The following is a 27,218-nucleotide window of genomic DNA, read 5'->3' as shown; positions in this document are numbered from 1 at the left end:
TTAAGGGTCACTTCTTAGAAAATGCTGATGTGTTCGTAGAAAAATCTGCGGTAATGTTCACTTTTTGTATCATTTTGACAGATGGTAAGGTGGCTGATGGCGGCCCTGTTTGACCTGATCTTGATAAAGAACAATGGGACCAGATGTCCGTCTCTGCTCAGAGTGATAACATACAATGTGTGTGTATCTGATTCTGGTTTATTTGTTCTGGTCTGTCTTTATTGAGGTCACACATTTGAGGATATGGTCAAAAAGTAGTTTGTTGGTAACGCCATTCTGACATTTTATAGTTAATTGCTGCAGCTGTTGTTGGTCTGTCTTGGCTGACACAGCTCTTCAGTGTTACATGGAGGTCGTTTGTGGTGGTCGCTTCAATTATTGGTTATCACACTGCCGAGCCTTCATGGGAAGGCTTATGACGGCACTAGAGAGGAGGCTCCGGCTGATTGTTGAACCTCAGATAAGGAGGAGCAATGCAGATTTCATTCAGAGAACCGGGCTGCTACTACAAGACATCCGGTCTTAATATAACTGATGCTGGTTGCACAAAACACCTTAAGTTAAGATTATTCTTAAAGTCTGAGTTAAGGTTGCACAAAACGGTTTCTTGAAATGTTCACTTAAGTATTTAAGGTTTTCTCTGTATGTTGGTCTCATACTTAAGAAATTCCTTAAATGTCGCTAAACCATTGTACAAAACTCTTTAAGTTACGATTTTCCTCAAAATCAGAGTTAAGGTTGCACAAAACACCCTCAAGTTTCCTTCTTAAGGGTTTCATATGTTGTTCACTGAAGTATTTCAGATTTTCTCCTTATGTTAGTCTTATATTTAAATAATCCCTTAAAGTTACTTAAACCATTGCACAAAACAACTCAAGTTAAAGTTTTCCCCAAAGTCTGAGTTAAGGTTGCAAATAAATACCTTTAAGTCTTCTCCTTAAGGTAACCTTAAGATATTCACTTTGGTATTTAAGGTTTTCTCCTTATGTTGGTATACTTATGGAAGCCCTTAAAGGTAGTCAAACCATTGTACAAAATACTTTAGCAACCCATCTAAGTAATAAAACTAGCCTAACTTTGACTCTATCTTAATTGCAACATGACCAAGTTTATGGCGATAAGTGAAGAAAATCGCATCTTGAGAGGAGAGCGTGTTTTACGACCGGGAGACTGATGAGTAATAATGTATGTTTTATAAGTAAATGCCTTCACATTTTTTCTTACCAAAGGATTTCTTTTAAGAGACTCTGTGGAACACCCTTAAGTTAGTCCCTTTGCTTAGGAGTAATCAAGCCTGGAGTGCCATACTTAAGGAGAAAACTAATTTTGTGCAGCTGGCCAGTGGAGGTTGTCCAGTATTTTGGTTTATGAATAAATACCTAATGACAGTGCCATCAGCCTCAAATGTGTTTTATATTTAATGCCAAATAATACATTAGCATGCTAACACGCTAAACTAAGATGGTGAACACTGTTAACATTATACCAGCTTATCATTAAGATGTTAGTATTTTAAGTGTGGATATGTTAGCATGCTAATGTTAGCTTCTAGTTCAAACACTCAGAGCTGCTAACATGGCTGTAGATTCTTTCCCAGTGAACAGTGTCTTGCAGCTGTGATGCGTCTTCTTCTTTGTCTCCATCAATTGTGTGATTTCACTCTTTTAGATTCCATAATTTTCTGGATTATTTTTTTCTTTCTTCTGATTTCCTAAACCTGTTGATTATTGTTGGTCAGCAGGACTTTTAATAAGATTATTCTGGAAAATAAGCAAACTGTCTCAAGAGTCCACTGGTTCAAACCTCGGCCGAGAACACCACCACACTCACATAACACACAAACACTCTTTGTTTCTCTTGCTTACACACACACATGCACACACACGCACACACACACCCTGACCCTGCTCCCTTCCCTCTTAATCATCCCATTATAGAAATGAGTTTGTGTTGTTGACTGCATGAGTGAAGCACCAGGCGATGAATTAGTTTAATTACTGTCTTATTTGAATCCAGCCTGCTTTACATGTCTGCAGTGTTTTGCAGGAGACTGAACTTTTGTCTGACAGTCAGCATATTAACACGATAAATACACAGTGCATGTATTTACATAAAATTACCACAAATGATCATCACCAGTTCTGAACAGTGAACATAATATTTTTGTATTTCTTGTATGTAGGGGGCCGGTGAAAATAAAACGAGAACTGAAATGAAGCAGAAAGAGAAAGACATTATTTAGTGTTTCACTGTCAATATGGCGTCTTGTTTAATGGCACTATCAGGCAGTTTTGGCAAATGGCTGACCCAGATTTCCACTGGCTTCTTGAAAGCTTGTTATTATGATTACAGCTTACATAAATGTGCTGACAGGGAATGGTGGCTTCTGGGAACAGTCCAAAACGACAAAATGAGGCTCCTGAAAGATTCCACTTTGCTACGATCAGCAGAACAGAGTGAAATGTTAATGTTAGGGTATGTGATTAAAACAGTGTGGCAGGGGATTATGTACCAGTTTCCATAGTCAAGAGACTTAAAGCTGGAAACAAAATCCAGCTGTGGCGTAAAAGCGTGTCAGTTCCAGGGTTGAGTTGTAGAATGAGGCCAGTTCAGTGCAGACGTGATGGGAACAGTTGTGACTGAGGACGGAGAAAAATAATTCCTCTTTATATCCTTTTTATTTTAGAACAATATACTGTATAACAATAAGGCCATAAAAGTCATTAAATAGTCTTAAACTTGAATTTGTGATGTCTTATTTTTTTAAACAATTTTTTTAAATTGAGTTTTTAAATATTAAATGTGAACAGTAACATTTCGACAAAGAAAATAACTATAATATCCCCAACCCTGGCAAAAAAAAAAAAAAAATTTGAATTGAATTAAATTAAATAAGTTAGTAATTAGAATAATAAAATGATAATGATAATAAACGTACATAAATAAATTAAAGAAAAAAACAAAAATATAATCACAGCAGTGCATAATTTGCAAAAAGCTTCAAATTATTCAAAACCATGAGCTTCATAAGAGCTCCACAAATGAACAAAGTTCTTGTCCTTCTTTTTTAGAATATACATCAGTCTCTCCAACGCAATTTGTGAGGTCTTAACTACTACAAACATTTTATTTGGATTAATTTATACATCGTTTTATTTCTTTTCTCAATACTGGATCACTTTCAACAATAGTTATCTACATTAGATGCTTATAGACACAGGGAACATGTGGAAAAATAGGGTCTACGTTAAAAACAAATAAATTAAAGTTTCCCTTTAAACCGCCTCCGTACTCCACCACTGTCTCTTACATGGCTCATTAAAAGTGCTGCAAATACTTAAAGAGGACAGTGATGGACCCTTGGTTGGTGTTGCCACATTTTCAGTTTAAAAAATGTTCTGTTTGAGATAATGTCTAACAAATGCTGAATTTAAGTATAATCTCCACTTAAACTTACGAGTCCTTCCTCGTGAGAACAGATTTGTTTATAATGATTGAGGACCTGTACAGTAGCTGCAGCTACTAGAGTTACAGTTTGGGCTTAACACAGGAAATTGAACAACATTTTTGTGCAGAAATCTGTCTGCAGCATCTGACCTGAGAGGATGTACCCCACAATTAGCCGCTGTGTATTAACCCAATCCTTTTCCCTCTTTCTCCCTCTTTCTGCAGCGGAGTCGTACTCTGTGGCGGTCAGGACCGGCAGTATCACCCCATCAGTGGGCCCTGTGCCCCACCAGGCCTCAGGCAGCTCCAGCCCCTGCTCATTCTCCTCGTCTGGAGGATCACGGCACCCTGTCAGCGCCCTCAAGAAATGGCTTACCAACCCTGTCCGCAAGCTGAGCTCTGATACCAGAGGAGGAGTGGGAAAAGTTGAGAAGCAGATGTGCAGGTCAGACTGGAGGCAGTCGTCATCGCTCCGTTCCCACAGTGAAACTCAGCTGAGGCCTCTGGAACCAAACGACAGCTACACCATCCTCCCCTCTGGAGACACGGTGAGACTTTAAGACATAAAGGCTGCATTAATACCTCATATAACATGTTTTTATTTTGTAATAATTCTTGTGTTTGTGTTGTTCAGGTGTGGAAAGACGGTGTGTTGAATCCAGTAGCCTCTCCTCCTGCACAGGCTCCCTGTCAGAGCAACTTATCTGACCTCCTGCAAGGCAGAGACACACAGTCCCTAGTAATGTCTCTATTCATTTCTATATCATGTTGTTGCACCAAACTTTATCAGGATGGAGACAGGAATTAAAAGGGTGGCTTCATTATTTTATGTATTTATTTTCAGGTCTTTATGCCATTCTGTAGCTTCTCAGTAATATATCTTATGTATTTACATCTGAAAATTCTAATTTTGGTTGAAGTATGTGTGTTTTAGCGTCAAAATTTTCTCAAGCCCCTCTTAAAAAGTTTTCCCACATGACCTGACGTAGGTTCCTGCATGATGACATTGCTACATGTAAACCCCCTAGCCCGCTGTAATGTGCCTCTTCATGACCAAACCAAGCCTTCTTTGAGAATAGGTATCGATCTTATGTTTTAGGTTTGGAAAGGCAGACAGAATGACTGGCACAAAAGCTAAGCAACGTACTGCTATGGACGCCACGTTAGTTTGGTTCCAAAAGTCACACAGTAACACAAACAAACTAACCGATTAAGGCAGTGAGTAGACCAGCAACTTCCCATGTTCTGCGAGGTAGGATGACTGTTTCTGTCAAAAGAGTCTGGTGGCTTCGAAGAGAGCAATATAACAGCGTCAGTTCCCCATTGGAAAGGACTGTCTAACAGTAAGTGAAGCAGGGAAAACAATGTAAATCCAGCGTACAACTTAAATTGATATTGATTTTTTTTAGGTGGCTAAAATATATTTATGCTGCTGTCCATTTCCACAGAACCAGACTCCTTTCACAGAAACAGTAATTTTACCTTGCAGACCATGGGGAGTTGCTGGTCTACCACCACCTCGATTGTGGTGTTCACAGCTGTAGATTGCTTAGCGTCTGTGCCCCGATACTCCTGTCTCCTTCTCCAAACTGGGAGCGTGCCAACCGCCACTTATTGTAGGTAATACACGGATGATTGATCTATAAATGTGTAAAATACAAGAGTAGTATATAAAAATATTAGTTGAAATATGCAGTATAATTTGGGTATTATATTAAATCTGGATGTTTCCTCCTGAACTGGTTAAATGAAGGATTATTAATAATAAAATAGCACCATCTTCCACTTCCATGTATACATTATGCAGTCACAGTCAGTAATACTGTCAGAAAACTGCGTGTGTGAGGAGGAGGAGGGCATCAGCACTATAACCATGTCACTGCTCTTGCTAACAGCAGAGTGGCTGTTCCCATTTGAAAAACCCACACAACAACCCAGATGGAGTCGGCCTTCAATGTCTGAAATTAAGATATAATAGAAAATAAGATTTGGAAAACTGAATAAACAAATATGACCAAATAAGAAATAAATCTTTTCAGAAAATAGACCACACAGAAAGTATTAAAGAAAACCAAAATGGAAATGATACCATAATCAGCTTTAACCTTTACTTTGGTCGACAACATTATGAAAACAGTTTGCAGTGCAAAAAAAGTTGGGGAACGTATGATACATGTTATTACTGTGATGATATGAAAATATAAAATAGATATAAAATAGAATTTTTTTTTCTGATCAGACAATATAATTACAGAAGTTGACCAGAAAAAGTGATTGAGAACAACATAAATGAAGCATAAATAATTCATGACCAAAGACAAAAGTGCTCTTACAACTATTCAGTCAGTGTAGCCTCTCTCATAATCAAACCCTGATGTAATGCTCATCAGTTAATAATGTAGAAATGACGGAAACTTACACTTAAATGTTGAGACAACTCACACTATGAATTATAAACGTCTCTCTACATCCTGTTCAGTTCTGTTAGCATGTGAAAGGCTTTTTATTTACACACATCATTTGACTTCCACCAATTGTGCCAATTGAATAGCTCATATTTTCACATTTTGCTGCATATTTTGTGTGTGCGCACACACACGAACACACACACTAGCACATAAGACTACATTCTGGTAACCCTACACTGTAGTAAATACTCTTTGAACGGCCGTGTGGAGTGGAATCAATCCCGGTGGCTTTTCTAGACGGCATCTGGAAGTAATCAACTAGCAAAGCAGTCTGTATCTGGGGGTGAGGAGCGTACTGTCACGACACCCAAGCAGCCTATAGCAGTAAAGAATTAATTAGCCTAGGGGTGCTGCAGGGCCACTGGACATTTGTTAACGTAAGTACTAATGTTGGCTGTATTATGAACAGGTTTACCCTCACGTCCAGCTCGGCATGAACGTGTCCTTTTTGGTCTTCCTTTCTTGGCAGTCGACTGGTTCAGTTCCTGTGGCATTGTCTGACATTGTTCAGCTTTTTAAATGGCTGTCCTCGCTTTCAGCCTCTCTCAGTCCAATGGGCCTTTGGGACGAAAATATTAAATGAACACCTGCAGCTTTATGTTTATTTTGGCTCGTCAACCTTTTAAAGGGAACTGATGCTTTTTCTTATTTTCTAACATAACATTACAATGTTGGATGTTCATATCAAAAGTGGCCACATTACAGATGATGAGGTAAATGTGTGTAAAAGTAATCCCTGTGAGCTAAACCTCAGGCTTCAGACTGTTCTGAATTCTGCTTCTAATGTTTAGAGAAGCTACATGTAGCTACATGCTAACGTCAGGCAAACATGTCATCTTTCTTGCCGATGTAAATTTCTCCCAATTTTGGATCATATTCCTGCTGGAACAGGTCTAGTTGTATTCAGAAGTTTTACTTTGTGATTTTTCACAGTAGTAAGTGCAGCTATACTTCGTTGCAGTTATTCCCCAGCTGCAAGTACACTGCTACATGTAGCTACATGCTAACATCAGGCAAACATGTAATCTTTGGTGCTGATGTTAATACCTCACCAATTTTGTGTTGTATTCTGCTGGAACGTGCCCAATTGGAAAGATTTTGGTTTAGAAGCTTTTATTGGTGATTCTTAAAAGGGGAAAGTGCCACTATTCTGCATTATAATCATTCCCATGGCTGCAATGATGGTGCAGAGATGCTGAGATACATTTTTCAGGAGGGGGGCTTGAAGAGACAGGCGCTAAAATGGAGCACATCAGACAGAGGGCGAATACAGGTGTTCCAGCACAGACAGTATTAAAGCATGTTAACATGTCCTCAAATACAAGTATGAACCTGAAAATGAACACAGTAAGTCCTCTTTAATGTTGTCCTGTCCACATCAGGGTAAATAAAAAGCTTTGATAATTTAATTTTAATTTAATTAATTTTTTAATTAATTTAATTTATTATTTTTTTTTATGTAATTTAATTTTTTAATTTTCTATACTTTATTAATCCCCCTGAGGGGGAAATTCAATTTTTTCACTCCGTTGTCATTAACACACAGGTCCGAAAGACACACACATGCACAAACAGGAGCTATACATGCACAAAGTGGAGAGATGTCAGAGTGAGGGGGCTGCCTTGGTCAGGTGCCCTGAGCGGTTGGAGGGTGCGGTGCCTTGCTCAAGGGCACCTCGGCAGTGCCCAGGAGGTGAACTGGCACCTCTCCAGCCACCAGTCCACGCTCCATATTTTGGTCCGGACGGGGACTCGAACAGGCGACCCTCCAGTTCCCAACCCAAGTCCCTATGGGCTGAGCTACTGCCTATCATCTTTCTGAATGAATACTTGGACATTCTGGGAAATATGCTCATTCACTTTCTTACTGAGAGTTAGGTGAGGAGATTGATGACACTCTGTATGGTAAAGATAAATGTACACTTTTAGTGGCCAGTTAGCTTAGCTGAGGAAAATAAAAAAGCTGGCCTGGCTGACGGTAACAAAATCCACCTACCAGTGCCTCTAATGCTCACTAATTAATTAACTAATTAATTACTAATTAATGTTACATCTTTGTTTGTTTAATCTATACAAAAACCAAAGTGTAAAAATGACACTTCTCTCTTTAACAAGACATAATGTGACAGGCTCTGTCTAACTTCCTGGACTCTCCAGCACAAAGCCCAACACATAACCACCTGTAGAGTGCAAACTGTCATTTAACATGTTGGTTTTAAACTAAGGAGATGTAACGTGTTAGTTAGTGAGCTTTAGAGGTGCTGGTAGGCAGATTTTTTTCCCCTTTGGACAGAGCCAGACTAGCTGATTCCCTCTATGTCCAGTCTTTGTGCTAAGCTAAGCTAACAGGATGCTGGCTCCACCAACTTATCAACCCTACAGACATGAGAGTGGTGTCGATCTTCTGATCTCACCCTCAACATGAAAGTGAATGAGTGTTTCACTGAGTGCTGAACTATTCCTTTAACCTCCTTGCAGTTGTCAGAGGAGCTAATGGATTTCTGCTTGATGAGAAGTTACTGTCGGAGAGGAGGAAACATTTAGAGCAACAAGCTAATCTCAGTTTAGTGGCAGCAGGATAGTGGATAAGAACCAGAGTGGAGACGGAGTTTGAATCAGCCTCAGATGTTTCTCATCGGCAGCTGCGTGAAAATGTGAACAGTCGACTCAGACTCAGAGAGAAAAAATGACTGACCTTGAAAAAAAAAAGGAAAATAAACAGAGTGCATATTTGACCCACAGACTGACTCAGCAGACAGATTATCATCCAGAGCACCGAGGCAGAGCACAAAATGTGGTTAGACTACACTATGTCAAAAGGATTACAGTCAAACTCACATTAGATTATACTGCTTTTAGGTGAGGAGCGATATTTGTTACATAACAGCTCTCTTTACACTGCGGTCAGTTACCCTGACCTTTATCTGAGTGGACAAACTGTACTGATGATGCTCATTATTTACCTTCATCTGTCAGGCCTGATTCGACTTTTCCAAATTCCTCTGCCCAGCAGTCTCCTCAGCAGTGAGCAGAGACATTAAAAAGTGATTATTATTCTCAGGTTACACGGGATTTTACGGGGTGGCATGACTTTCCAAAAGGGATCACAAAAGGGAACATAAAATTGCTCCACAGATGTGTTCTCCAGGTTCATCTTCATCATCATCATCATTTCTACAGATGTGTGCAGGCTGGCTCAGGGGTCACAGTAGATGAAGCGTAATGATATGTGAGCTTGATGCCCAGTGGTCAGAAATCACTCTACACCACAGCATTTGGAAGAAGTACTCAGATACTTTACTTACACGAGTAAAAGTACAAATGCAACAATTTAAGGACTCACAGTCATGTTGACATCCCAGTCTCAATAAACATGTGCACTAATGCCTCCTCATGCTTGTTGTGTTCACAAATTTTGGGTAAATTGTCAAAGACTAAAGACAATTCGTGTTTATTTTTAGTTTATTTTAGTTTTTTTAAGTATACAATATTGTTTCAGTTAGTTTTCATTTTCTCTAACTAAAATTGCTTTTTCATACCTAGTTTTAGTTTTTGGTTAAGTTTTACTTAACTGTAATAATGTTGATTGACACTGCTTTGTATCAGGGGTCACGAGTAAAAGTTCAGGAGCCACTGATTTTATCTTTAACAATTAATTGTATTTTAAAAGCTCATCATAGCTTTTAATGTAAAATCTTAATCTGTGGAGGAACTACCCAGCTAGCATTTGTATGTGGGGCCCATGTGGGTAGTAAATGGGTTGAGAAATGAGCCCTATACTGGATTGTCCATGGGTTCCATATTGACCCTGTGCTAACTGCCCACATCGATGGCTTTATTCAAGTGGGCCCCACGTGGTTATGCTATTGTTACAGTACAGGCCAAAAGTTTGGACACACCTTCTCATTCAATGCGTTTTCTTTATTTTCATGACTATTTACATCGTAGATTCTCACTGAAGGCATCAAAACTATGAATGAACACATGTGGAGTTATGTACTTAACAAAAAAGGTGAAATAACTGAAAACATGTTTTATATTCTAGTTTCTTCAAAATAGCCACCCTTTGCTCTGATTACTGCTTTGCACACTCTTGGCATTCTCTCGATGAGCTTCAAGAGGCAGTCACCTGAAATGGTTTTCCAACAGTCTTGAAGGAGTTCCCAGAGGTGTTTAGCACTTGTTGGCCCCTTTGCCTTCACTCTGCGGTCCAGCTCACCCCAAACCATCTCGATTGGGCTCAGGTCCGGTGACTGTGGAGGCCAGGTCATCTGCCGCAGCACTCCATCACTCTCCTTCTTGGTCAAATAGCCCTTACACAGCCTGGAGGTGTGTTTGGGGTCATTGTCCTGTTGAAAAATAAATGACCGTCCAACTAAACGCAAACTGGATGGGATGGCATGTCGCTGCAGGATGCTGTGGTAGCCATGCTGGTTCAGTGTGCCTTCAATTTTGAATAAATCCCCAACAGTGTCACCAGCAAAACACCCCTACACCATCACACCTCCTCCTCCACGCTTCACAGTGGGAACCAGGCATGTGGAATCCATCCGTTCACCTTTTCTGCGTCTCACAAAGACACGACGGTTGGAACCAAAGATCTCAAATTTGGACTCATCAGACCAAAGCACAGATTTCCACTGGTCTAATGTCCATTCCTTGTGTTTCTTGGCCCAAACAAATCTCTTCTGCTTGTTGCCTCTCCTTAGCAGTGGTTTCCTAGCAGCTATTTGACCATGAAGGCCTGATTCGCGCAGTCTCCTCTTAACAGTTGTTCTAGAGATGGGTCTGCTGCTAGAACTCTGTGTGGCATTCATCTGGTCTCTGATCTGTGCTGCTGTTAACTTTCGATTTCTGAGGCTGGTGACTCGGATGAACTTATCCTCAGAAGCAGAGGTGACTCTTGGTCTTCCTTTCCTGGGTCGGTCCTCATGTGTGCCAGTTTGGTTGTAGTGCTTGATGGTTTTTGCGCCTCCACTTGGGGACACATTTAAAGTTTTTGCAATTTTCCGGACTGACTGACCTTCATTTCTTAAAGTAATGATGGCCATTCGTTTTTCTTTAGTTAGCTGATTGGTTCTTGCCATAATATGAATTTTAACAGTTGTCCAATAGGGCTGTCGGCTGTGTATTAACCTGACTTCTGCACAACACAACTGATGGTCCCAACCCCATTGATAAAGCAAGACATTCCACTAATTAACCCTGATAAGGCACACCTGTGAAGTGGAAACCATTTCAGGTGACTACCTCTTGAAGCTCATGGAGAGAATGCCAAGAGTGTGCAAAGCAGTAATCAGAGCAAAGGCTGGCTATTTTGAAGAAACTAGAATATAAAACATGTTTTCAGTTATTTCACCTTTTTTTTGTTAAGTACATAACTCCACATGTGTTCATTCATAGTTTTGATGCCTTCAGTGAGAATCTACAATGTAAATAGTCATGAAAATAAAGAAAACGCATTGAATGAGAAGGTGTGTCCAAACTTTTGGCCTGTACTGTACCTGGATACCAAGTAGGTATGGACCCCAAAATGGGAATCTCGTCTGGGGCCCCCTTAGGTAAATCCCCCTTTATCGGCTATTGGCATGGGGCCAATATGTAACCCAATAACAGTCACATATAGGGCCCATTTTTCAGTCCGTTTACTACCCACATGGGCCCCACATACAAATGTTGGGTGGGTAGCAGTTATAGCTATCAAATAAACGTAGTGGAGACAACGAAATACTCAAATATTGCTGAGTGCTTGGGAAAATGAACTTTCCACTGGGCTTTACTGCCCCACAGAACATGTTGTCTCTGTCTGTCTCCTCTTACATAATATCTGACAGTGATGCTTACCAAAAACTGTCTTGTTTGTGTGTTTCAGAGTCAGAAATCCAGCATCAACACTCTCCAAGGGGAGGACAGCTGCACTGTGACTGACGACTCGGCCAGCCAGTGGTCTGCTACAATGGACAGCGAAGAGGAGCGAAACATTGCCTTAGAGAAGAGCATGTAGGTGTTGGCCTCTACATTTAACGAGGTGTTTGACATTTTGGGAAATAAGTTTATTTGCTTTTTTTTTTTTTTTTGCAGAGAATGAAATAAGATGCCACTTTCATGTCTACACAGTAAATATTAAGCTACAGGCTGCAGACGTTTAGCTTAGCTTAGCATAAAGACTGGAAATGGGGGAAATAGCAAGCCTGGCTCTGTCCAAAGGCTCACTGGATATAGACTGTGGTTATAATCCTGCCACTGGCCGACTATTTAGGCCGGCATCCTCCCCCCTTCCACTGTGTTAACGTTTCCAGAATCCCCTTTGCTACGGGAAACACTAACCTCCAGGCTAACAACCTAAACACTGAAAATGGCACATCTTGACAAAGATTTGGATTGTGCAATAAGGCATGCCTGCTTTGTTCTCGGCTGAATTGTTTTAAAGACCTATAATGCCTAACACAACTTGTAAACGCAACTAAGAAAAACCCAAACTCCGTCTTGCAGATGCAAATAAAGAATAAACAGTGTTTTCTGACACCGCCAGTCGCAGTTGACTGAACCTGAATTCCATCATTTTTGCCCTGGGGGTCTAACTTCAAACTGTCCCAACCCCCCACTGGATAAGCAAACTTTCTGTTGCTGCCGTCTCCGGAGCTGCTCTCCTCCCAGTGGTTTTGCCTGGTTAACATGAGCTATCACAGCAGCAGCGCTAAGACAACCCTGAGGCAATAAATGGTCCCAACAAACTCCCACCAACGCTGAAATGTCTCGACTCTGTCGTCAAACCCATTAATACCACTAAGGTAATGTTAGCCGTGTGATGCTAACAGTTAGCCCTGTCACTGTGTATGCTGCCCTCCTAAATATTGCAAGGGCACCGTTGCTGCATCCCGGGCTTTGTTCCACCTGGAATGATTGTTATTGGTTTAGAGAGGCAAAAACAATCCAAGGTTTTCCCCCTATAGCAGAATGATAATGTGTGCTTCCAGGCTGTTCTCCAGTGCTGACACAGTGCTGTGGAGACAGGTCTGGCTACGTGAGACTAGTTGAGAGATAAAAACCGACTCCCATCCTGAAACTTTCTGATTAACACTTTATATCTCGTTTGTTTTAGTCTGGACGAAAAACTGAATGTAAAAACAAGTTGTGGTTTTATAAGTGGTAATCTGGCTAAGACAAGCTAACTGTTTCCTGGCTGTATCTTGACATTTACCACACAGACATGAGAGTGGTTTAAACCTTCTTATCTAACTCTCAGCAAGAAAGTGAATTAGTGAATTCCCTGAAATGTCAGACATCATTTAACATGTACTGTATGTACATTTTAGTTTGGTAATAGCCTCTATTTGCTTTCCTAATGTCCTTAAATCTCTCTCTCAGATATGTGCTGACAGAGCTAATCGAGACAGAAAGGCTGTATGTGGAGGATCTTGGACTCATAGTGCAGGTGTGTCTCTCCTCCAGCCTATAAATCATCTGCTTATGACATTTTTAGATAACTGAGATTCCTTCATCAACATTCACGTCGTAAACTCTGAGAGGGGTTTGGTTTTGTGTGTGTGTGTGTGTGTGTGTGTGTGTGTGTGTGTGTGTGTGTGTGTGTGTGTGTGTGTGTGTGTGTAGGGGTACATGGGCACCATGGCCAATCAGGGAGTCCCAGAGGACCTGAAAGGGAAGGACAGGATTGTGTTTGGAAACATCCACCAGATCTATGACTGGCATAAGGAGTGAGTCAGAGACATCTCCTCTGTTCCCCCCGTCTGTTCCTCTGAATTTAAACCATCTCTTACAGTTAATGCAGATTTTCTGAGTTCCGCATGTTTCATTGTGGTTCAGCGTGTGTCACGTCCCCTGTGGCTATATCTATCCTGTGTGTGTGTGTGTGTGTGTGCGTGTGGTTGGATGACTGTTCCTGCCTGACCTTTTCTGCTTCGTGTTACACAGTTATTTCCTGGGAGAGCTGGAGAAATGTGTGGGTGATCCAGACAGCCTGGCCCAGCTCTTCATCAAACATGTGAGTCCACAGATCGGCGAGTTACAAACCGGGATGACAAGTTCTTTTTTCTTTCCGTCTCTGTGTGTTTTCAGTTTAGCTGAAGGTCGCAGCCGTCTCACAGATCAGAGCGCTGACTGTGTGTGTGAAGCCTTGGCCTGTCACCATCCAGATGTGTCTTCATCTCAAGGATCAGTTTGTCTGCAGGTGCAGCTGCAGAATAAACGGTCTTGTAATCATCGGCTTTCAAAGCTGACGATCAGTGTTGAAGGCGATCCACAGAGACGGCGTGTAGTGTGAAAATGGGCTGAAATTACAGATTGCAGAGCTCTATAAAAAGTATTCACGCCTACCTCATATGCAGTTGTTTAACACTGAATAGACTATTTAATTTCATAGTGAAAACAGATCTCTATAAATTCAATTTCCAAAGGACGTACTAACATAAACACAGAATAGCGGCTGAATCAAAAGACATATCACGCAGATTCAGTGTCGTAAAACATAAAAAGACTCTCTAAGGGTGGTGAATACTTTTAATTGGCATTGTTACAGCAGAAAAAAAGGGAAATATATTTTGGATTTGGTGCAGCTTTTCCAGCTCAGCTTCTCTATCTGCTTCACTCACAGTAGTGTAGCACGACTAATTAAGCTACAGCAAATTAAACCATTCTTTCTCATCCACTGGAAATATTTAATGAGCCAAAGGTCCTGCACTGGTTTAACAAAACTCCCCCCGCCCCAACAAAAAACTCTTGAGGGAAATGGGAACACAACAACGCTGAGAGGAAACCAAGAGTCAGAGCTGCTCAGAGGCTTAATACTTCTTCACACTGCCTCTCACACACAGATTATTATTTGAAATAACTGTCACATGAGCTCTCTCTCTCTTAAATTCTTTTTCCAGGAGCGGCGTCTTCACATGTACGTGGTTTACTGTCAGAACAAACCCAAATCAGAGCACATTGTCTCTGAGTACATTGAGACTTACTTTGAGGTGAGTGAACCTTTATACAACAGTTGATTTTATTAAAGCTCTATAAAGACTTTTTTCTTTTATCGTTGAACATGTTCTCTGTGTTTCCTTCGCCTGACAGGATCTCAGGCAGCAGCTGGGTCACAGGCTGCAGCTCAACGACCTGCTCATCAAACCTGTTCAGAGGATCATGAAGTATCAGCTGCTGCTGAAGGTTTGCAATTCAACACGACTGTGTAGCTGCATGTGTGGCACTGTTACACAACATTAAAGGGACAGTTCATGCCAAAATCAATACAATATATTTTTCCTCTTACCTGTAGTGCTACTTATCCATCTAGATTGTTTTAAAGCAAGTTGCAGAGTGTTGGAGGTATTCATTGTGATGCCATGTTCACACTTAACACAAAGGTGCCCCAATATGCCAATATGTCAGTTGTTGCGCAGCTGCCTTCCAGCGGTTGCCTGGCTGTTCACACCAGAAGTGCATTTCTCTGTGCTTATCAGCAAGTGATTCTGCTCCACATTTTGTCATCACACTTAGAGAGCTCTGTCTCTGTGTGCTTGTGTGTCTGTGTCCACTTGTCTCTCGCTCTCTGTTTAGACACAACTGACATATATTTGGAAGCATGGGGTGCATATTTGATCATTTATCATAATCAGATAACTTATATAACGAATCTATAATAGCCTTTATATTGTTCATAATGGATCATCAGCGTGTTTTCGTGCCAGATGTGCTCGCGGCTCGTGCAAAAAACAGACCAGACACCAAAAATTTCGCCACAGATTACAAGATGGCTGCGGAGCTCAGGCTGTGGAGTGTCCTGTATGAAAAGCCCCATTGTTTAACATGGGCCCAGAAAGGACTACAGCATCGCTTCCGCGTTCAGTGTGAACTTGGCACGAGATGTAAACCTCAATGCTGTTCTCCTTGGCTGAACTAGCTCAGTGGTGCCAGGTGAGCTAGCAGTGGTAGCAAGCTAAAGAGAAAGGGTTAAACCGAGCCTGAGATAAAACAAGAGTGGTCCAATAACAGGTAAAAGTAGCAAGCACATCCCAAAAAACTTAATGCTGGGTGCTGGACCAAAAGGTAAGTATGGAATAAAAGATAAAGTCCGCACACCAGAAACTGCCCCTGCCCTTCATCAGACATGTCTGATGAAGGGCAGGGGCCCGAAACGTAACACATGAATAAATTGTTTAAGGAGCAGTTTCTGGTGTGCAGACTTTATCTTTTATTCCATAAAACAAGAGTGAACATCGGAGCGGCGTTGCAGAACCTGAAAAGAATCAAAACTGACGCGCTGGAGATACTGAGCTTGACAGAGTGAGAGAGTGAGCAGGGGAGGAGGGCAGCACAGTGTGTGCATGAGCAGAGATCGCCACTGTGTTTGTGCTGGATTTTTTTCAAATGCCATTAGGAGCACTAGGAGAAGGCAGAAGAGCATGATATTTCCACAGATTATCCGTCTCATGTAATACTGTCAGGATATAGTGACAGTTTCTGCAATTATGACACAAAGTTATTTTTTTATAAAAGTGAACTACTTTGTCTCTAAACACACCTCTATCTGACCCCAGGACTTCCTGAAGTACTACAGCAAAGCAGGGAGGGATGCTGAGGAGCTGCAGGTACGAGCTCATTACAGAATGTGAATACATATACAGTCAGTTGCCAGTTTGTTAGGCACGCCTAGCTAAAACCAATGAGGTCTAATACAATATAAGTTATTCATGAAGGTTATAAAGGTCAGTTTTTGTTGACTGTTTCAGGCCCTGTCTACATGTATATAGATGTTTTTGAAAACAGATATTTTCCTTTACGTTTTGGCCTGACGTCCACATCCAAACAAAGTTTTATGTCAGATTTTTTTAAAATGCCTTTTAAGAAGATTTTTCCAAACTCTGGTTTCTTTTTAACTATGTGGACGTGTGAACTGGAGCATTTGGGAAACAATGCCATCATGTCCTCAATTTGTGCATGACCATTGTTACTTTGTGTAATGAGTGCACCAGAAACAACAACAACAACAATAGCAGACTACTGGTTTGTTTACAATATGTCAGCACTCCTTCATCTAATATCTACTTCACCCTGAAACATAGAGTCGCTGCACCATTTCATGAACGCCAAATTGAGGTGTTGTTTTAACTGTGTGATCATTTTAGAGGCTGCAGTTTGTGGTGCTGTTGAACTGTACACCTCTCTTCCAATTAAAATCAGTCAATCAGTCAACTTATTTGTCACATAAAATCATATCAGGCACAGTTCCAGTGAAATGTAATCCTGTCAGTGCTGGCCAGGTGTATCCGGTACTGTCTTCCTGAATTTGCTGGGAGAAAACACAACAGCCTTCATAAAAGTAAGATTTATTGCAGGGCTGTTGTACTAGACTCCATTACTTTTAGCTGCTGTACCTAATAAACTGGCAACTGTAAACTGGGATGTTATCTCCTGAGTCTGTATATCACAAAATTGTGTTTTCCCTCGCTGATTCTCCTCCATCTCATTTCTTCCATCAGAGGGCGGTGGAGGTGATGTGTTTCGTGCCAAAACGCTGTAACGATATGATGAATGTGGGCCGGCTCCAAGGTTTTGAGGTGAGAGATGGATTATTTCCTGTGCATCATGGCTGATGAAACGCACATCCAGGGTGACTTACGACAATGTTTGTGACACACGCACTGTTTCAGGGGAAAATCACAGCTCAGGGGAAGCTGCTCCAGCAGGATACCTTCTCTGTCAGCGAGGAGGAAAGCGGCATCCCGTCCAGAGCAAGGGAGAGGAGGGTCTTCCTGTTTGAGCAGCTGGTCATGTTCAGTGAGCCAATCGATAAGAAAAAGGGTTTCTCCTTGCCAGGGTATATTTTTAAAAACAGCATCAAGGTGAAGTGAAAGTGTTTTCTTTAAAACATCTTTGGTTAAGTGTGTTTTTTTTTAATGTTTAACAAGTCTCCCGTGTGCTGCAGGTCAGCTGTTTGGGCGTGGAGGAGCACTCTGAGAATGATCCATGCTTTCTGGTCCTGACCTCTCGAGGAACAAACGGCAGTGTGACGCGCTTCATCATGCAGGCATCATCTCCGGAAATACAGCAAGCTTGGCTCGACGACGTGGGGCAGATCTTAGAGACTCAGAGGAACTTCCTTAATGGTACCAGAGCTCAGTGTTAACTCAATAAAAAACACACATTTAAAGGGATACGTCCTCACTAAATAACCATTTGTATATTGGTTACTCACCCTGTGTTATGTTGTGTGTTGTTTTGTTATTGTATGTAATGTTTGTGCTCCATACCATGTGATATGGTTGTGAGTCAAACAAATGAAATGGTTTCACATCACTTCCTGTCCACCGCAGCCCTTCAGTCTCCAATAGAGTACCAGCGCAGGGAAAGCAACTCAAACAGCCTGGGCAGGAACATGAAGTCTCCAACAGCATCTGGCCTGCGACCTCACTCCTCTGCATCCATGGACCGACGCCAGCAGCCCTGCCTGCTGACTTACAACACTTCCCTGCCCTCTCTACACCCACCATACCACAGCCCGGCCATGAAAGTGGTAAGTGTGCTGCAGCGCTCCTTTAGCACATTTGTGTACATTAATAAATTTCTCCTTCTCTGACATCCTCTGTGTTTGATTTCCTTCTTCTCTCTCAAGCTTTCTAATCCCTGTGCTGTGACGACTCAAGCAGCTCTCCCTTCGCTTCCCTCCCACCAGCAGCTCAGTTCATCCAATGGCCTGCCACCCTGCAGCCAACACAGCATGCAGGTATGTCAGTCTCACTTCACACAATCATGAAAGTATCTGGTATCTAGCCATGAGCATAGTTTTTGGTTTTATTTCCTCATGTTTGACAATATCAATGTCTGAGTACTGCCACCCGAATACAGTGCAGGTTAATGGTGTTTTGTTTTTGGTGCTCACATTAATGAAAAGATATCACCAGCAAAGTCATTTTTCAACAGAAACATCCTCCCTGTTCCTGTTTATAATCCACACAACACACACAAACAGGTTTCTGACTGTTTCTTCCACTTAGCAAGACTCAGTGGAAATGTTTACACGAAAGTCAGCGACTCTGGAGAAAGATTTGAACTCAACACCCAAACAAATACACCCTCACCATCAGTGCTCCTTCAGAAGCTCCAGAAATGTCTCCAGTGTTATTTACTTTTCATTACAGTCATGGTGCAGCTTCGTTCCTTGTGGGCGAGGACGGTGAAGAGGGAGAGCAGCCTGCTCAGTCTGAGCTACTTTGTTTGTTTCCCCTTTACAGTGCCGGGGCTGTGTATGAACACCAGATTTTTTTCAGGGCACACAGAAAGGACAGATAGTGGACCATGAGAAGATACTCACTGAGTTGGACAAACATATTATTGGATTTAAGATTGCAGACTGAACCTTGAAGTACATTGTCTCCAGCCAGAAAGCTTGGTGATGATTTTTTAAACTGACCTTTTCAGTGCTGTGAGCACGGCAAACACATTTCCAGACTACAGTTAGAAAATATGTTTCATGTGGGTGAACATAAAACAGACTTGAAAGAAGATTTAACAGCAGCTGAGGATCTTTTTTGTTGACTTCAGACTTTTTAATGCTGAATATACTTAAAATACCTAAAGTCAAAGTATGTATATGTTCCATGCTGTCAGTGTTTTCCTGTTCGCTCTGATGTTCCTGGATTAATATCACTGCTGCATTTTACTGCTGTATATGTTTAAGGTTGAGCTCATTTTAACTTCTTTATACACTGTTGGATAGTTTAATGTACAGCAATGCTTCATATTCTCTATAAGATCATCATGTGCTTGTAGCGTTGCTCTCCTGTGAGAACCACGCATCCCTAAAAAGTCAATTTTTCACAATGTCAGAAAAACAACCGTGTTTTTAGTTTTGTGACAACACATTTTTCAGCTGATCCAAGAGGGTTTTAAAGAGTTTATTTAGCTCAGGAAGTAGGAGAATTTTCTCAACACATGAAAGAACACTTCATCCTTTGGTTTATCACAAACATTCAACATCAACACATCATCAACGTCTAAGTTCACAAATGCAACATGCCAAAGCTTACTTTAGAGGATATAGAGGATATGTATTGCTTGATACAGACAGATAACTCTGAGGACTTTGTTTTTTTGTGAAAATAATAAGTAAATTACTTAAACAAAACAGTGAGCAGAGATTCCCGTCATAATCAGTGATCAGATGTTCAAGTGTACAAGTTGTGTTCAGTACACTGTGACATCACTGTTTAGTGTGGTTACAAGTGCAACACAGATCACTTCTACCGACACATTAAAAAGCTTTCCACCAGACAGGAAAGTGAAATGCTGTTTTCAGCCGTGTATCACAATAAGTTCCTTTTTAAACTCACTCTGTTAAAAGGATTCTTTATTTATGTGTTAACTTGTGTTCAGTAAAAATAAGCTGGTACTTGAACACCTCTGTCGATACAACTGATTCAGTGCTGCAGCTGTGAGATTCATCAGCTTAGGTTACACACTTTAAAACTACCCCTTTAGGTGTTTATTGTGAAAGTACAAATAACATTAACATTGGTTTTAAAGCTGGGTGGTTCAGATGGAGCTGTTCTCTCCGTCGGCAGCCTGAGGCAGTTTGTTGTCCTGATCACTGATGATGAGAGGAAATGACTCTCTGGTTGCCTTTGTCAAATATCCTGTTGTTGTTTCTGCGTGGATTTACAAACCAGGTCGACCTAATCTGTGGCCGGTGTCGTTCAGTCATCCAGTTTAGGGAAACCCCACTGACCTGCTGTTTTATCTTATTCGCTCAGACTTCCACCAAGAAGAGGAAATGGTTTGATCACATATTAAAAGTGTTTATCTGGCCTGATTCCACAAAGACGCTCTCGACCTCTTGTGGTACTTTTTTGTGCTTTTAGATCAGCAGTGTTTCCACCCTGCTTAATGTGCATGAGCACAGACAGGTTTCTCTTTTTTATGGCGCTTATCTGACTTTCCTGTGCATTCAATTTTTTATGTGACAGCTTCATAAAGTTATTTATATAAAATCCTGTGCCGATTAGGTTGAAGCATAAACTTTGGTTGTAGTTTTTTGTGTGGTTCATGTCAAAACTTGAGGAGCACAAAAATAAACATCCTTTCAAAGCTGCACTATGTAAACCCCAATTCCCTCATTCAACTTTATTTTTTATTTTTTTGCAAACATCTTGCACTCCAAACTTTTAGTTTAGTACAATAGAATAACATATACTTTTTGACTTCACTAGACACCAAATAAATGTGTCACATGACCCTTGTCTGACAGGAACTTTGTCAGTTTAACATAACTTTGTTGTTGCAGCTTGAGCATTTAACTCTATGTCATAAAATACAAAACACTGAGTATACATTTTACAACCATTTCTTGTATTTCATTGAAGCTTTAATATAAATTGTGGCAAGCTTAATTTTCTCAGTTGCTAGACTAAGACAATGAGATTAACTCTGAACCAGGAAGTGCTCTCTATTTCACATCAGCTCAACTTTGTGTTAAACTTTCTATTATCCACACAGGTGGGACGTCACTAACTGTGTATATGATTTAACTTATAGTGCAAAGTGTCTTTTACCACATTATCAGTAACCCATTAGAACCATTGTGAAATACATAAACATTAATCACTGTGTAATGGGTAACCTGAATACTTTAGATCACATTTAAACACTGTTGCCTTCGGCTTATGGCCTTAAACACATTGACACACAGCTGGCTGGGTAACTCTTTAGTCAGATTAACTCAAAACTCAAAAATTGTTAACTTAACATAAAAAATCATGTCAAGTTGTCAAGTGAACATAAAGTTTTTATGTCATTTTGACAATCCTGGCATTTGTGTAAACTTTACATTAAAAGTTTGTGTCATGTATGGATTGCAGTTTACAGTGATATACCGCACAGACCCACAAAGAATTATCACCTCACACAGATTTCCTCAGCTCTATGGAGTTTTTTGGTGTCTTTCAGCTTGTTGTTTTGGTTTTACACCCCCCAACTTAACTGTCTTAGTTCACTTTAGCTGCTTTGATCAGCTTGGTTTCAAGTAACAACAGGTTTTACCCACTGTACATTTCCTGCTCAGCACCAAATGAGCCAAAGTTTACGACTAGCTGGTGAACATAATGAAACATTTAGCAGCTAAAGAGTGAGATATTTCCTTCAGGAGTTTGTGGAGAATGAAACAAAAAATCAATTACTGTGACTTTACTTTTACAGTATAATATAGTCAAGATTGTTAAAGGAATACTTAACCCCAGATATCATTAGTATATCAGTCACTGACCCTATGTTATGTTGAGTTCATGACGAAAACTTTGTTTTTCTCACATGCCTTCAGTGAATGAAGAATCCAAAAGTTAAGAAAATTCTTGATGAACTGAAGTAAAAGGGCACCATGTTTAATAAAAGTAAGAATAGCGTTTTCTTTACAAATTCAACCTAAGACGGGGCGAGCAATTGAAATAATAAATACAATACAATACAATACAAAACGAATAATCATTTGGGGGGTGAATTATTCCTTTAATGTTTTATATCAGGGTGATGTGATTAACTCCATGAATCCTTTTTATCTCATTATTTTGCCATCTGGTAGTTCAGAAATGATGAACATCTCTCTCTTTGGCCGTTGTCTTTTAAAATTATTTTAATTTAATTTACAAAGTAATATAGAGCATTTTATTTACATTAAGGCCACCCAAAAAGACAGAATGATAAATTTGTAATCAGTGTTTACAGCAGTAAGGAAACAAATTGTGAGGTGTTGTGTGTGATTTCTATGAACTGTATCTGTTTAAAGAACTTAAATCTTTTTGTAACACTGGAAATATAACATGTTCTTTCAATGCACATTTAAACCACACAAGTATTGAAAAACATTTAATTTTTCTTCCTCTCAGGGTGTGACTGCCAGTTTCCAGGCGACTACATTAAACAAGGGCGCACATCAGCCAAACAACCTGGATCATCTGAAGGAGAGCGAGCAGTAATGACCTGCGGTGTCAGATGACCTCACTTTACCTTTTTGGAGTCGGAGTGCCTCGACTCGTGCTCAGTCAGCACTGTTCGTCTCACTCCTGTTCAGAAGTCATTCAAGGTCTCACTGTCTCCATTTTTCACGTTTTCTCCTGAACATCCCTCCAGATTTCCTCCAGATACCACCATGCTTTAGGCTAACCTGGTTTTGATCTTGTATAATCATACTGGTGTGAGTGTAAACAGTGAATACACACACGTCTACAGATGGTGATGGCTGATAAGATGTGTGAGAATATGGTTTTAAGCACCACAAAGACTCTACTTCATATTGTATATGTATGAATTTCTTACTTTTTCCAATGAAAATTCATGGATGGATATTTTTGTAAAGCTCAATATTTTCACAGGGGACCAATTCCACTTTATTCCCGGTGAGACATCTGATCTCAGATCCCTTCATGCAATTTTACACTCTGCGTCCTCAAATGACTGCATCCATGAAATCACTGACTGACTGCAGATTCCAGCTCCACTATGGGATCTGAATCCATACGCGTTGTGTATGTGTCTGTGTGCTCCCTGCAGATTAGCAAATAGTTGTGTTTTCCCCTTGGTGGGCTATTTTAACCCCTGCCATTGTTAGAGTGTTATCTGGACGAAACACATTTGCAAACTCACACAGAGCTCGCGTCCTAATCAGGCAGAGAGAGGAAAAAGGGAACAAAGATAAAACTGAGGTGCTCACCTGTCACTGTCATCTTGAATGTACATAATCTCATATGGGATCATATTAATAAAACTCTGTGACCTGTGGCGTCCTGATATACAAGCGAAATTAAAGAGAAATGCTGTTCAGATTTTTGTCATTTCCATTTTGTTGAACTTGTACCAACTACATGAAGTCTGAATTATATTTAAAGATCGTCTCCACTCAGAAATGTGCTTTTCTCATGTAGACTAGAGAGCTGTTTTCACATCTGTCTACTGAGGGGGACGATGTCTGTGGACTTTCCCAAAATCTGTAACTCAAACGAACACCAGGCAGACTAGATTAGGTACATCACTAATATGAAAGCCAACTAATACTGGAAACACACATGGATGGGGGGACGGAGGAACAGACTTTGACACAACTCTGGCAAAGAAACCTGAAACCTCCAGCGCACAGCAGGCTTGTCAGTGCAAAGGACAAATTCTGCATTAGCATAATGAAAATATAGGGAGGCATAGCTCAGTCAGTGGGGACTTGGCTGGGGAACCAGAGGGTTGTATGGACTGGCAGCTGGAGAGATGTCCCTGGGGCCACTGCTTAGGTGCCCTTGAACCAGGCACCAAACTCCCGAACTGCTCCATAGAATGGCAGCCATATTACGGCATCCCTAGTCTGAGTGGGCAGAAGTTTGCTGCATAGATCAGCCTCTCATTGGGCGGAACTAGCCACCCGCTGAAGTCCCGCCCTACCACCTCCGGTTGTGTAGCAGTTTTCAACACATCCTTTACTAACTTTTGCAGTGTTTGATCTCGCAGGGATGTAGCCATTTTTCTGCCATGGTTCGCGTCCTGTAGGCAATATTTTTGCAAGCACACCATTGCTGGCACTGCCAAGAACGATTGTGATTGGTTGAAAGAAATAAAAAAAGCCGGGTGTTTTTTTCTCCAATCTTAAAGTGAGAGTCAGCGCAGCCAGACCTTTCTTTTCTTGAGAAAGGTCTGGTGAGTGAGACTACGGCATCCCTAGACTAGTGCTAGGGGCGCAGTAATATGGCTGATCCAGCACTAGTCTCACATAGCCAGACCTATATATAGCCACACTTTTTTAGGGCAGTGCCAACACTGGGGCAAGAAGAAAGCAAAAGCTAAACCTTTGAAAGCAGCAGTGGTGATGGTCAGGGTGAAGGCCAGATCCAGAAGTTCTAAGTAGCCCCTTTTGCACTGCCTGTTAAGGGTCGGAATATTGTGCCGTCCCGTCTTGCTCTATATAAGGCATGATTGCAGAATAGGGAGACAGACAGACAGAGAGGCCTTTAAGTTGCCATGGGAGGCGGTAACAGCGCCGAAAGGGTGTCTGTATAAACAGGACAGCCGGCAGGACGGGATCATGGGAGGCACAGGTGTGACATTTTGACAACATGTTATGCGTGTGACCCATCGCAAGAGGTTTAAAAAGTAGCTGCTAGCAGTTAGCAGCTAACTCAAAGAAGAAGAGTGGCCGAAAATGTCCACCAGGACAATATCAGCTGTTATATAACAGGGACGATAAATGATTTTTATTGACATGTTAATGCCATGGTTGTTGTTCAGACAGCACTGTCGACGTTTATATGTCACACTGGAGCCCAGTGCTGTTGTGTTACATGTCGTGCCCGTCATGTCTCTTTTGATTCTGCAAAGCTGCGATACAGTGTATAATCACACCGGAGCGGAATGATGCCACTGTCATTCAGTGCTGTGTAAAAATGCAAAGGAGGTATAACGAGGGGTCTTTTTAGCGGCCCTATAGCGCAATCTCTGTGTGAAATGGCTCAGTGGGGTAAAAAAGAAGATGTGCTTCCTGGGGTCTTCAGAGATTTTTGTTTTGTTTTTTTGGTTTGGTTGTTGTTTTTTTAAGTGGGAAAACCGTGTTAAACAAAATATTAACCATAGCATTCTATTATTACATACTTTAAAACTTGTCTGGAGGGGAACTTTAATGATATCTACAATAATTTAGAGCCACTGTATGTTGTAGCGTAAAACACTTCCTCATGTTTCCCAGTCACGGCTGGATACCACAACAGGCCTGGCATGTAAAAGGCCCCACAACCCTTCCAGGAGCAAGACACCAAGACAGAAAGAGACAACAAACAAAGCAGCGCGTCTCTTTGTAGTAATTTTGCATTTCTTCTTAGTTGTTTTTTGTTGTCTTTGTTGTTGCTGTGCAACATTTTGCAATTATTAACTCATTCCGTGTGTCTTTATGGTCATTTGACTTTCTTACAAGAACAATGAACTGCCACTTCACACAGAGATTCTGGTCCAGGAGCCCTCTGCTTGCCTGTTCAGTTATCCATCCACCCTCCCAGTGTGCTGTGAATATGAGCATGTACTTTGGAGTATATGAATCCTACAGTGACTTAGTTACTGCACGGTCTTTTCTAGCTTTAGAGAACTGCACAAATTCACTGCAGGAAACTATGAACAGTTACACTTAGATTCTCCTGAAGCCACCACTCCAGGATACTTCAGTGAGGAGATTAAAGCCTGCTGATGTGTTTTCTCTCATTTCACATTTGCTTTAAAGTCAGTTTTTCATACCATAATCGGTGTCAGGGGCCCATGTTACCTTATTATATTATACAGAGTATCATCATGGCTTTCATTGTCTTAACCCTCTTAACAAAGTAGATTTTCAACTTGGAAAAGTGTACAAAAACAAGTCTGAGTGCACTGAATGAGTTTTAATTTAACGGAGAAGGTGTTGGTATACAGCGCCCTCTATTGGAATTGGCAACATTATCAATATGAAATTCTTTGATTTGTTAATATCATATATTTGAAATCATGATCATTTTGTATCTATAGACAGATCTATTGAAATGACAGGAGAGTTGTGGTTGAGTGACTGATGGTGGAGGCAGGACAAAAAAAAAGTGCCTGCCTTGCTCGAATATGACACCAGCTCTTTCACCTGGCTGCTGTTTTACATCACAACAATCAAACAGAAAGTTCCTGTCTGTTTCCTGTGTGCGGTTGATGGCTTGGTGTGGTTCCACATGGTTTTTTAAATGCGTGCCATACTTCAGCTCTCTAAGTGACAGACTTCCCTGCAACCCACAGAGCATCGCAGGTTGTTTGTGTCCGGATGGCACATCATGTCCCAAAGGCTCACAGGTCATTTACACTGTGCTTTGGTCGAAGTGTGGTCGTGAACAAATAATATGAACTTACTGTACATGCACACTGCCTTTATTAGCAGCCCCTCCTACATAATCTACAACATGTCTGTAAACACAATATGTGTTGCCTTCTGCGCACAGCTCAACATGAATACTAGCCCGTAAATATGCTGTAAATTTACATTTTCTTGAATTCTAATATCCTTCGGTTGTTTTTGGACATCATAATGTGCATCACGGAGCATCACTGTGGCTCTGTGGTTACAGCTGTTGCCTCACAGCAAAAATAAGCGACATGTGAACTTTGACCATGGTCTTAAAAAAACAAAACAAGCTAACACTTTTGAGGCTGTTGCTTCTTTAGCTGTCTCCCTTGTTCCTCCAGATCTATCCTGGAGTCACAAAATAATGACTGTCATAAAGTTAACCAATATAAAAGACTATATGAACCCATGACTTTATGATGCAAGTG

General features: G+C 41.0%; 1 protein-coding gene across 2 annotated transcripts in view; it reads left to right on the top strand.

Annotated features, from left to right (window-relative positions):
* Nucleotides 1-23,726, top strand: part of arhgef25b (Rho guanine nucleotide exchange factor (GEF) 25b) — a 41,403-nt gene extending 17,677 nt beyond the window's left edge. For both annotated transcript variants that reach the window (XM_033625619.2, XM_033625620.2), the window contains 15 exons: nt 3,673-3,995; nt 4,082-4,186; nt 11,788-11,915; nt 13,284-13,350; nt 13,527-13,630; nt 13,848-13,917; nt 14,804-14,893; nt 14,994-15,086; nt 16,457-16,507; nt 17,399-17,476; nt 17,570-17,761; nt 17,845-18,025; nt 18,233-18,432; nt 18,532-18,642; nt 22,793-23,726. In XM_033625619.2, the coding sequence (XP_033481510.1) occupies nt 3,673-3,995; nt 4,082-4,186; nt 11,788-11,915; nt 13,284-13,350; nt 13,527-13,630; nt 13,848-13,917; nt 14,804-14,893; nt 14,994-15,086; nt 16,457-16,507; nt 17,399-17,476; nt 17,570-17,761; nt 17,845-18,025; nt 18,233-18,432; nt 18,532-18,642; nt 22,793-22,882 (1,883 nt within the window). In that variant the 3' untranslated portion in view covers nt 22,883-23,726. The remainder of the gene's footprint in view (nt 1-3,672; nt 3,996-4,081; nt 4,187-11,787; nt 11,916-13,283; nt 13,351-13,526; nt 13,631-13,847; nt 13,918-14,803; nt 14,894-14,993; nt 15,087-16,456; nt 16,508-17,398; nt 17,477-17,569; nt 17,762-17,844; nt 18,026-18,232; nt 18,433-18,531; nt 18,643-22,792) is intronic.
* The last annotated feature ends 3,492 nt before the right edge of the window (nt 23,727-27,218 follow it).

The sequence above is a fragment of the Epinephelus lanceolatus genome, chromosome 1 (genome assembly GCF_041903045.1).
Source record: "Epinephelus lanceolatus isolate andai-2023 chromosome 1, ASM4190304v1, whole genome shotgun sequence".
Lineage (NCBI taxonomy): Eukaryota > Metazoa > Chordata > Actinopteri > Perciformes > Serranidae > Epinephelus > Epinephelus lanceolatus.
The sequence above is the reverse complement of the archived record's forward strand: the minus strand, read 5'-3'. Positions and strand labels throughout refer to the sequence as shown.